The sequence below is a fragment of the Sabethes cyaneus genome, chromosome 3, assembly GCF_943734655.1.
Source record: "Sabethes cyaneus chromosome 3, idSabCyanKW18_F2, whole genome shotgun sequence".
Taxonomy (NCBI): domain Eukaryota; kingdom Metazoa; phylum Arthropoda; class Insecta; order Diptera; family Culicidae; genus Sabethes; species Sabethes cyaneus.
The window spans coordinates 242,676,908-242,688,211 of record NC_071355.1 but is presented as its reverse complement, the minus strand read 5'-3'; the positions used below and the strand labels follow the sequence as shown (position 1 = coordinate 242,688,211).

The 11,304-nt window shown below is 39.2% G+C and overlaps 2 protein-coding genes across 2 annotated transcripts; both read right to left on the bottom strand.

Moving 5' to 3' along the window:
• Positions 1 to 4,994: 4,994 nt before the first annotated feature.
• LOC128743313 (probable serine hydrolase) lies at positions 4,995 to 6,150 on the bottom strand. Its single transcript, XM_053839867.1, has 2 exons — positions 6,006 to 6,150; positions 4,995 to 5,937 (listed from the first exon to the last, which is right to left on the bottom strand). Exons 1-2 carry the CDS (start codon positions 6,060 to 6,062, stop codon positions 5,017 to 5,019), a joined length of 978 nt encoding a protein of 325 aa, XP_053695842.1. The 5' UTR covers positions 6,063 to 6,150; the 3' UTR covers positions 4,995 to 5,016.
• Positions 6,151 to 6,411: 261 nt separating this feature from the next.
• LOC128743333 (probable serine hydrolase) lies at positions 6,412 to 7,641 on the bottom strand. The gene is made up of 2 exons (XM_053839887.1): positions 7,458 to 7,641; positions 6,412 to 7,403 (listed from the first exon to the last, which is right to left on the bottom strand). The coding sequence occupies exons 1-2, from the start codon at positions 7,548 to 7,550 to the stop codon at positions 6,480 to 6,482; spliced, it is 1,017 nt and encodes a 338-aa protein (XP_053695862.1). The 5' UTR covers positions 7,551 to 7,641; the 3' UTR covers positions 6,412 to 6,479.
• Between the last annotated feature and the right edge of the window lie 3,663 nt (positions 7,642 to 11,304).

Sequence of the window (11,304 nt, the reverse complement as noted above, 5' to 3'; positions counted from 1 at the left end):
TCTCATTAGCTCAGAATAGTTGTTCTAGCTGAGTATGAAATGGAGAGAGTTACCTGGAAGGAGCGTCAAACATAGCTCTGGCTCTCTCAAGCTCCCACCTAGCGCCTCCTCGCAGATCTACGTCAAATGATGACGGTCGATGGCCTTACCCGGAAATGTTTCATGTACTTACTGAAGTAGCTAAGCTTGGTGGTGCGAACTAGAGCGCCTGTTCTCCAGGTGAGGAGCGGCTCACACAGCGTCTGTCTCGAAACGGGCGGCTGAATATGAAATGCTGTATCCCGCAAGCTATACCTAAGATGGCAGACCCATCAGGTGAGGTGGTATACCGAAAACTCAATTACCACGAACAACGAAGAAAGAAATTCAGGACGGAACAATCGGTATAGGACACGGCAAGGAACAAGGAAACTATTAAGGGATAATGATTGGAAACTTGGTACCTGGAATGTCCGATCTATCCATGAACCGGCACGGGCAGGCTTGCTTGCTCGAGAGCTGCATCAACTCGGAGTGGAGATCGCTCCCAAGTAGCACACGTTGTCACAATTGAGTCGCAGCGGCTGATATGCGACAAATTTAAATGTAAAACTTCGGTTACAGTAACCTAAAATATAACAGTTGTGTAACCGAAATAGCGCAACTTATGTAACTAAATCTGGTTGCATTAACAGTTACTCAATAACCAATATGTAACATGTATAGTTACAAAATGGTTACTATTGAAGTTACACATAAACTGTAAATTGACTTTCAATTGGTGGCAAATTAGTTATCTTGTAACTTTTATTGCATAGCGAAAATGTAGCAGGTTCCCAAGTAGCACACGTTGTCACAATTGAGTCGCAGCGGCTGATATGCGACAAATTTAAATGTAAAACTTCGGTTACAGTAACCTAAAATATAACAGTTGTGTAACCGAAATAGCGCAACTTATGTAACTAAATCTGGTTGCATTAACAGTTACTCAATAACCAATATGTAACATGTATAGTTAAAAATGGTTACTATTGAAGTTACACATAAACTGTAAATTGACTTTCAGTTGGTGGCAAATTAGTTATCTTGTAACTTTTATTGCATAGCGAAAATGTAGCAGGTTTATTATTTCAATCTATGGCTGTCAACGTCAAGCAGTAAATTTAACTGTTGAATATAGAAGAGTGTATAAATTATTATTTCAACACAAATTTTAATGCAGTTTCAAATTTATGGTGAAATGCATGATTCTAGCTTTGAAAAATTCACGCGCTCTTATTTAATATAGCTTTTCGTTACTTACTTCTTTGAAAAATTGATGTTTTGTAAATCAAATATAAAAATTTAAATTTTAATTTTTTGATTTTTTAAATTTATTCTTAGCAATAATGAATTAGTGGAGCATTCACCTAGAAACCATTAAAAATCAAGTTGTTTTCGCTATCACTTCTATCACAGTAAAATTCATAGCCATTTTGCCTTTGGTTCTAACTACTACACCATCGTCCTTGAAGTTTTGTATCGTTTTCGGCATATTGCATGAAATGATTTTAAGCAGCCATTGTTCATTGTTCACATTGTTGATATCGGAAAAAGGAATTTTTTAGTGATTGTTGTGAAAAGAAAGTGTTAATTTAATATCAAATAATAGTTTCAGTTTGAATAAAACAGTTACCACCAGTGTTAATCATAGAAGGTTACATTTCAGTTACATTCTAGTTGTACGTAACCTTAGCCTTCGACCTGGTTACGGTATCGGTTATACGGTAACCAATATTAAATCTGTTGTAGTCACTTATTTCTTATGTCGTCATTTCTAAGTTACACTGTAACCTATTTTCATTGCCGGTTTCGTTTCGATGTAACTTGATCGTTTTGACGTTTGAGAATAATCATCATTTGTTTACTTAATACCAATGTCTGGGCGGAGAAGATTCCAAGTACCATCAATTAAGTAAATAAACGCATTTACAAGAGCATTTCACAACCCGTGTACCAATTGTTTATCTTTACCATTAGCAATATTCTTCAGGTCTAGTTTTTCCTTAATCCGTTGTGTTTACAAGGAACAGTGAACAAATTGTTGCGAAAATGTTACTAGCCGACTTTTTTTGACTTCGTAACTGCTCGTAACGGAAAATTAACTGTTTTGCGACCAGCAAGTTGATGACAGTTTGGAAAAAGGTTTCATTTGTGTCACTTGATAACTATTTGGTAACTCGTAACTGAAAGGTGACTGTTTTGCGACGACCAAGTTGTTGACAGTTCGAAAAAAAGGTTTCAATTTGGTCATTTGGTAACTACCTGGTAACTTTTTGAGATTTTTGTCACTAGAAAACTAAAAAGTAACTATTTTTAATTTTATGTAACCTAACTCGTTACAAGTATCCTAAATGTAACTGCTGTGCAACCTTTTTGTATTTTTTTATTTTTATGATTAGTTACAAGTGCTACTTGGGCTGCTATTCAGGAAGTTAGGTGGCCAAATTCCGGAGAAAGGGAGTTCCGTGCAGTAGACCCTATTGCAGGCACTTCTTTCAAGTACCACATCCACTACAGTGGCGGTAAAAAAGCAGAACATGGAGTCGGTTTCGTAGTGTTGGGAAAACAAAAGCAACGAGTTATCCGGTGGAGGCCCGTAGATGACCGTATATGCGTGTTGAGGATTAAGAACAAATTCTTCAACTATAGCCTAATCAACTTATACGCACCGACAAATGATAAATCCGATGATGCTAAGGATGAGTTTTACGACCGGCTTGAGAGGACTTATGGAGAGTGCCCAAAACACGACGTGAAAATCATCATCGGAGATGCAAATGCGTAGATCGGGAGGGAGGAATTCTTCCGTTCAGTCATTGGAAGACATAGCCTTCATCTGTCGACCAATGATAAGGGTCTGAGGCTCATAAATTTTGCCGCGGCCAGAGGAATGGCCACCTATAGCACCTACTTTCCACGTTTGAATATTCGGAAACACACCTGGAGGCATCCAAATGGAGACTCTAGCTCCCAGATCGATCATGCCTTGATTGACGGTCGAAACTTTTCCGATATCGATAACACGGTACGGTCTTTTCTAAGACCAAATATCGACTCTGACCACTATCTCGTAATGAGTAAAATTCGCGCAAGACTGTCGAACACGGCGAAAGCTCGCACTGAGAGGACGCTGCGTTTCAACTTCCAGCGGTTAACGGCAGACGACGTAGCAGTGGAGTACGCCAGGAAGCATGACCAACGAATCGCAGAACAGCAGATAGAAGGAGAAGATATAAATGGGCTGTGGAGGAACATCCATGGTGCCATCGAAACAGCTGCGAGAGAGGTGGTAGGCACGACGCGTGGAAGACAGCGTAACAGCTGGTTTGATGCCGAATGCCAGAGAGTGACAGATGAAAAGAACCAGGCCAGGAGTCGCATGCTCACTGTGGCAACGCGTCAAAACAGAGAGAGGTACAGAGAGATTAGAGCTGCGGAAAAAAGAATCCATCGTCTAAAGAAACGCGAGTAAGAGGAGCGATACGCCAGCAACGACACACGGAGTTTCTATAAAACGGTGAGATGCAGGAATTTTGCCATGCCTGTGATATGCCTGTGTTGCTAGACAAGTTCCGGGAGTACTACTTGCAGGCACACCATCTGTTTGTGGACTTCAAAGCGGCGTACGATTCAGTTAAACAAAATGATAATGCTAGAATATGATTTTCTAAACTAGTTACGTTGATTCGTGTGACGCTGGACGGATCCAAATCATGCGTTAAAATAGCGGGTGAGACCTCAGCTGCATTCGTGACGTTGGATGGACTGAAGCAAGGAGATGCACTCTCTAACCTGCTATTCAACATTGCCTTGGGAGGTGCATTACGAAAGGCAAACTTGGAAAGGAATGGAACTATCATCACGAAATCTCACATGCTTCTTGGTTTTGCGGATGAAGTCGATATCATCGGAATCAACCGTAGAGCAGTGGAAGAGGCCTTCAGGCCTTTTAAAAGGGAAGTCCTCCTTCAGACGCTTTTTTCTCCTCAGGATCGTGGTCAACTCATTCCACGTTCATCGATAGTTTAAACAGCAAGTTATGGTTTGAGCAGATAAGGAAGACTGATGACGATGCTTTGTGGGATTTCAAAGTGAACAGAAAGTGGTCAGTACCAATGGAACGGTCCTTCGATGCCAACTTTATCCAGTTTAGTAATCCAGATCGGGACAGAGTCCAGAAAAAGACCAGTTTTTTATAATACCGATTCAGATTTGAGATAATCTTAAGCTGTTCAAGTGTCACAAATCGGTGCCGGATCAACCCAGCTAATCAAACGTCTAAATTGCTATCAAGACTATTCCGGAAGATTACGATTCAATACAATATCTGCAAGGAATGAACATGGTTGTTGAACAAAAGGAAAAAATAATTTCAATTAAAGTCGAAAGTCCATAAACATTCTGGTAACATAGTCAAAGTCCAGTACAGCAACCTTATCATCCAAGATTTTGGATATCTCTTGAGATCTTGACCTTCACGTTCCCGACATAAAAAATAAGGGTGCTGAGCTGAGAGTTGCACTTATCTCTATCTCGATTATTTTTGGCCGATTTTTATGTAATTAGTAATTAGCTCTTGAAAAAGAACCACGGTTATTGCCGCTGATTTGAATCGGTTTGCAGCAGAAAACGAACGGCTCAGAGCCGCTCACACGAATGAGACGTTTCGCCCATCACCAGTAACTAGTCTTCAAGGAACCACATTGATTTTCAACGAAAGGGACGTAAAAAGAAATCACGTAAAATGAATGAAAAAATGAAAAAAGAGATTCTAGTGCATCTCACTAACTATTTCAGTCTGTTTTTTGTTCCGATAATACGAGTGAGGAAGCGAAACAAGCTTCGTCACAAATTTAAAAAATAAGAGCTTTAAGGGCCCCAAATTGAATAAGCAATGGTGTTTTTCTCAATCAATGTATCTAAGTTTACATTTACCCATAAAACCTTATCCTTATTTAACAAATATACTGATATGTATGTATATTTTTTCAGACTTCACAATTTGCTGACTACATCTTCATCTTTTGTCCAGTATTTGCTCAAGAACTCCGTTATAACCGGTGCCACCCGTTCCGGGTTCGTCAAGTGCACGTGATGTGTTCCCTCTACCGTTTCCAGCTCAAAATATGGATTGTTGGTCTGAAGTATTTCCACCACTTCGTCGTAGTATTTCTTATCTTCAAAATATGACGAACGAGTAGCTTTGATGAACAGAAATGGCATATTCAGGCGGTGTGCCAAATCTACATTAACTTCCCGCGAAAATGGAGGTCCGGAAAAATGCTTCAGACGACTGTCTCTCGTAAAGTAGTACTTTTCGGGAAACTTGGCGCTACGTTTGATGTTCCGATGCAGCAGATACGGACACGTATCACGGCTTATCGATTTGAACGTGGCATTGTGCAGCCGTTCTATCATTTCTTCGTAAGTATAGCAAGGCGGTTCGGATTTTTCCTGGTTACGAAGATCGGCCACCATAAATTGCTCGGTTGCATCGATCAACCGTGCGATGATAAATTCCACCGGATAGATTTGCGGTTTGATGGCATCCAGCGAAATGACTAGATCCACTTTATCCGGAAAAATGGCTGCGAACACATAGTACAGTACGGATCCCATCGAATGTCCGAGGAGGGAGACCTTTTTCCAGCCATACTCGCTCATGATCGCAAGCAGCAAGCTGAGTACACTCATACTCTGGTAGGATAGTCCATGCGGAATCCGAGAAGAATATCCATGTCCGGGAAGATCAATAGCCAGGAAGCTGATATGTTTCGGCAGCAGGGGAATCAACGTGTCGAACGTTCCTGCATTGTCCTGCCAACCGTGCAAGCACAGAATGGGTCGCACATTATCCGGTCCCCACCACTTGCCTGCGACTACACCGAAGGGCAGTTCTATGCGTACTTCACGAACCTTTTGCGTTAAATAGACTAATTTAGTTAGTTTCAGCTATTATTAAGATACATGTAAGCACAAATTACCCCATGATCTCGATCATGGCGCTCCACCAAATTGATCAACGTATTGTGTTCACTCATTACCGCGTACGGTTCAGAGGTTGTGCAAAATAACACTGAAATGATTTAGCAAAACAATGCTAAGCGGCTTATCGTGCTTATCGTTTGTGCTGGAAATAACTCTGACTTGCTGCGATAGCCGAAGTGCTACTAATGATTAGTTAACTGGACTTTGTGATAGTAGAGGGTTTTTACTACTACCGTTGTACCTTGCTCCGACACATACCTAAGCATTTGGTAACAAATACCTTCTAAAGTAATGATTATTTCTCTTCGTTTGCTTTAACATTCTCTGCTACAAAATTAATTCAACGAAGAGATGAGAAGCTAGTAGAATTTTGAAAAAAAAAACAAAATTATTAAGCTTTCGCCGATAGTCATCGGAAAAGGTTTATTTTAGACATTCCCCCAAATAATTGTATGGTTTACGCTTTCAAATCACAGCTTGCTAACTATCTTATCCGGATTCCGAATCCAGTATCGTTTAAGAAAGTCGGTAACCACTGGAGCTACCAGTTCCGGATCGGTTAGATGCAGATGGTGCGATGCCTTGAGATACTGTACCTCGAACAACGGGTTGGTTTTCTTCATCACCGCAACCATTCCGTCGAAACCCTGCCGCGAACCCGGATAGGGCGATTCCGTCGCTTTGATTACAAGCTCGGGCACCTTAATTTGCGCGGCCAGCGTATGGTTAACGTCATCGGACCAGCCCATGATGTTCATGTACTTGAGTTTGTTGTCTCGATCAAAATAATACTTTCCAGGAAATTTCTTCGATGGTTTTATGTTACGTTGGAGAATGTATGGACATGTATCTTTGGTCAAAGATTGAAAAGTCGCTTCGTGCATCTTGTCGACCATTTCTTCATACGTGTATGCCGGAGGTTCGGATTTTTCCCTGTTTCTGGTGTCTGCCTCAATAAATTTGGTCACCATTGGTGCAGCGTAGTGGATGAACCTATTTCCATAATAGCCCAAAGGTTTCAAGGCATCGATGTGAATAAGAAATTCAACTTTATCCGGGAAGAGTGCCGTAAAAACGAAGCCAATCTGTGCTCCCATTGAATGTCCAATTAGAGCTATTTTATCCCAGCCGTATTCCTTCATAACGTACAATAGGAGAGCTACAAAATCCAACTGATGATAGCCCATCCCATCTGGGACTCGTGAAGAATAACCATGACCAGGAAAGTCAACGGCAAGAAAGCTCACATCCTCTGGCAGCAGCGGAATTAACCGATCGAATGTACCACAGTTGTCCAAATAACCATGAAGGCAAATTATAGGTTTGATGTTTTTTGGCCCGAACCATTTACCGGCCAGCTTTCCGTAGGGGATCGGTATTTCCACTTCGGTCACCTAAAAAACAAATCTTATCAGGACAAAACAAATTTTTTTTTTGTTTAAACTTACGTTATGTTTTTTATCGTACAACTCGATAAACTTAATCATAGGATGAAGATCTGCGGTCCGAAGTTCATGGTCTAGTTCTGTACTGCTAGTCATTCTTACATGCTAATAGACCTAGTCTCCCTTTTGAATGGCAATGTAACTTAGCACTAGTGTTAACTTCGTGTATAGCCTCTCAACACGGTAATTGCTAGTGAAACACTGAATGGAATACGGCAGGCAATGTTGATTTCCTCTCGCTGATTTCAGCTATGATAGACTACCCACAACCGGTGTGCGTAATGGGTTTCCCGTTTTACCATATACAAGCTCATCCGAATTCTGTGTACTGTTTAGACTTTATTGTTCATGGTATTGAAAACAAACAATAACGTACAAGGAAACACCACAGTATATTCCTGTCGATCCAGAAGTTCAATGCACTGCTCGTATAAGTGTAGCCTATGGAACTTTTTTGAGAAAATTTAATTTGAAATTTGTATGAGTGTATGAGTCAATGGAGGCGCATGGTACATCGTAAATATCCTGATATCAATGATTGTAATAAAGTTGCTCCCCAGTACATTCTTAGATTTTTCTTTTAACTAATAAAGACTGTAATAACTGATGTTTAAAAATATAGTTAACTGAATTAGAGAAATTGAAAAATAATAATTGTGGCAGTCAACAGACCAAGTCTCACCGCTAGATGACTTAATTCAGGATTTTCAACAGAGCATTATTGTGAACCATGCATCGTAAAACAAACATTTTTTCGTAAAAATGCAAACAAATTTTATCTTTTACAAAAAACTCCAATGGAATTCCATAAAGAATTATCGTTACATTACATTACTTTTCGGGTATTAGCAATGATGGCCTCGATATTGATCATTGTTTAATATTATTAAAACTTTCGTTCGACCAACCAACTCTGTAACAATCATCAGCTTCACTGATGATCAAAACAGTGCGGGAACTCACTCTCGATCTATACAGCATTAGCGTTATCGATAACAAGAGCCAACCAATCTGTATAAATACCGGGATCGAAACTCTAATACGTTCAATATCAATAAATCGTTTAGCGTGATCACGTCGTTCTGTTCATCAAGTACAAGTCTAATTTGTCGAATAAAGTTAGTGCACCTTAATAAAATTCTCTGAAGGAAATTTGAAGAGCATGCGTGTGAATTGAGTGATTCTACCGTGTCGTGATTCTTTCGAAGATTTATCGACGAAATTGACATGAATGTGACATCAGATAACCTCAACAGTTAAGCTAACTTCCCCGTGACTGCCGTGAGTGAGATCAAGTTAACAACAAGCGACGAATTCATAGTGACAAAATTATTCTAAAGTTTCGTGAGCAAGAAGACAAAAGTTGCCCCGGTGCTAATTACCCAGTACTATTACTCGAGCTGTAACTAACCACTCCCTGCAAATGAACACAAACAATAGTAATCCATCTTCATCTGTCACTATGGGTAAAAGCAAAACAAGCTTCGTGGTAACTCGATCGGCTAGCTGTGATAAAAGTTCGCTTAAACGTTCTCGTGCTGAATTGGAAAAAACGTTCAATGAATCCAACTCTGAAATTGAAGATAAAATTTACACTTGCGTCGGGGACTTGCAGGAACAGATTGCTACGCTTCGGGAAGATGTTCAACAGTTGAAGATACAGTGCTCGCGGGACATCCAAACACTGACCGAATCCTACAATTCTATCAGGATTGATGTGGATTATAATAAAGAAGCTATCCACCGAGCGGAAAAAGCAAATGACTTGTTACTTTCTGGAGTGCCTTATGATTGCTCTGAAAAACTTGATATCTACGTGCAAAAAATCGCCTTGACCATAGGATATACGCAATCAACTGCACCAAGCATTTACTCAAAACGATTATCACGAGGACCCATTGTTGCTGCTGCGACTCCGCCGGTACTTCTTCAGTTCCCATTTAGAACCGTCCGTGATGAATTCTACCGCCGTTATCTTGCTACCCGGAACTTATCGTTGGTACATTTGGGATTTCTGGTTGACAAACGTGTGTTTCTGAATGAAAACCTTACTGAACTTAATCGGGCCATCAAGGGACATGCTATTAAACTTAAAAAATCTGGAAAAATTCACAGCGTTTACACGAAGAATGGAACCGTTTTTGTACAGCTGAAGGGTAACTACCCAGCTGAACCGATTTACGCTGTTGAACAACTAGGGCAGAAGCACCGGTTTTAGCCATAACACCTGTTTTGGCCATACTTGTATTTACGTGTTAATTGATGAAATATATGGCTAATAATGCAACTTTAGATGAAACTAAATCAAATTTTTGATATTTTTCCATATAACTTATATGAAAACTAATACTAGAAAATTATTATTCTAGGAATATTGCAAAAATAAAAAAGGCCTCCCTTAATTTCCCACATAACCTATTGCCAGCATAGTACGAGAGGAACTTTCAGTACATAACATTTATTATCTAAAATTATTTATTTTTTGTTGGGTTTTTCCATATGGTGTAATGGATTATTTCTCAAACCATATCGATCATACGATAAACGTAAAGAAGTATATTTTATATAAAAAAGGATGTTTAGCCATAGGAGATCAAAAACTTTCGCTGTGCCGCTTTTGGCCATACGTCAAAGCAATTTCATATTTCATATGCCCGTTTTCGCCATATGTAAAATCTATTGATATTTAGTTCTGAAATGGTGATCGTGGAATTCCAAAATTTGTTCTTTTTTTACCGCTGGAAGACAATGAGTTACTTAATTGATTAATTTATCAATAAATTTATTGACTACTTGATATGCTTTGTTGAAGATTGTACACAAAATGATGGCTTCATCGAAAAACATTGCCTGTCCAATCAAGGGTGTACATTGAGGTGTACAATCAAAGTATCTTCAGAATACGCGACCCGTAAAAATACGGTATCTAAGGTCTACAATTTGATACCGTACGTGTGGCAAGAGGCAGAAAACCACAACACAGAGTACTGGAACGATACTGTCCAAGGAGGAGGAAAAAATTGTTTCCTGGCTTATTGAAATACTACGTAGCGATTTTATAATGCAGCATCATACGTAGTTATTCAATGTGAAAGATTTTCTTACCAAAAACAATCGTGATACTCCATAAAATATAATTTTTCATGTAATTTACATATTGTTCAAAATATTCACAACTTTTTTGGTAACTTTTATTTACGTTGGACAGGAAATGGTTCTCGTCTTTCATGGTCCGTCATCAACAACTATCAATTTGGACTCCCGAAACTGTAACTTCAGCCAGCGCCCGAGTTAGCGAAGCTATCATGGAAGCTTCCACGTGGATAAACTACGAAGGAATCATAATTAATTTGATAATTGTTTTGATTATACTCCTAGGATAGCGTTTCAGAAAAGAAGTCGCTCAAGGTTTTCTCTCTACACTCTACATGGGGACTTGGTCAAAGAGAACGGGGTTGGATGACCACTTATAATTTGAAAAGCCATGTAAATACTGGAATAAATTAAATAATACATATGGTTTTCTCAAAGGGAAGTTCAAGTTTTGCTTTCATATCTCGATAGGTTCTAATGTTCCTCGATTACATAAGAAAGTACTGTATCAGACTTAAAATAATGTTGAAATATAATCTATTTCTAGAACAGCAAAATTTTTTTTGCTTAGTTTCGCTATAAGCGACGATTTCTGTAATTGAGATTAAGTAGCTCGAACAACAGTATGTTTAGAAAGGCTAATTATTTTTTTCCTTACGATACCTAGTGATTATTAATCTTCACGATCACAATATTTAAAGAAAACTATGTTTGAAATTCAGATATCAAAAGGCTGTTACACACTTTTCAAACGTTT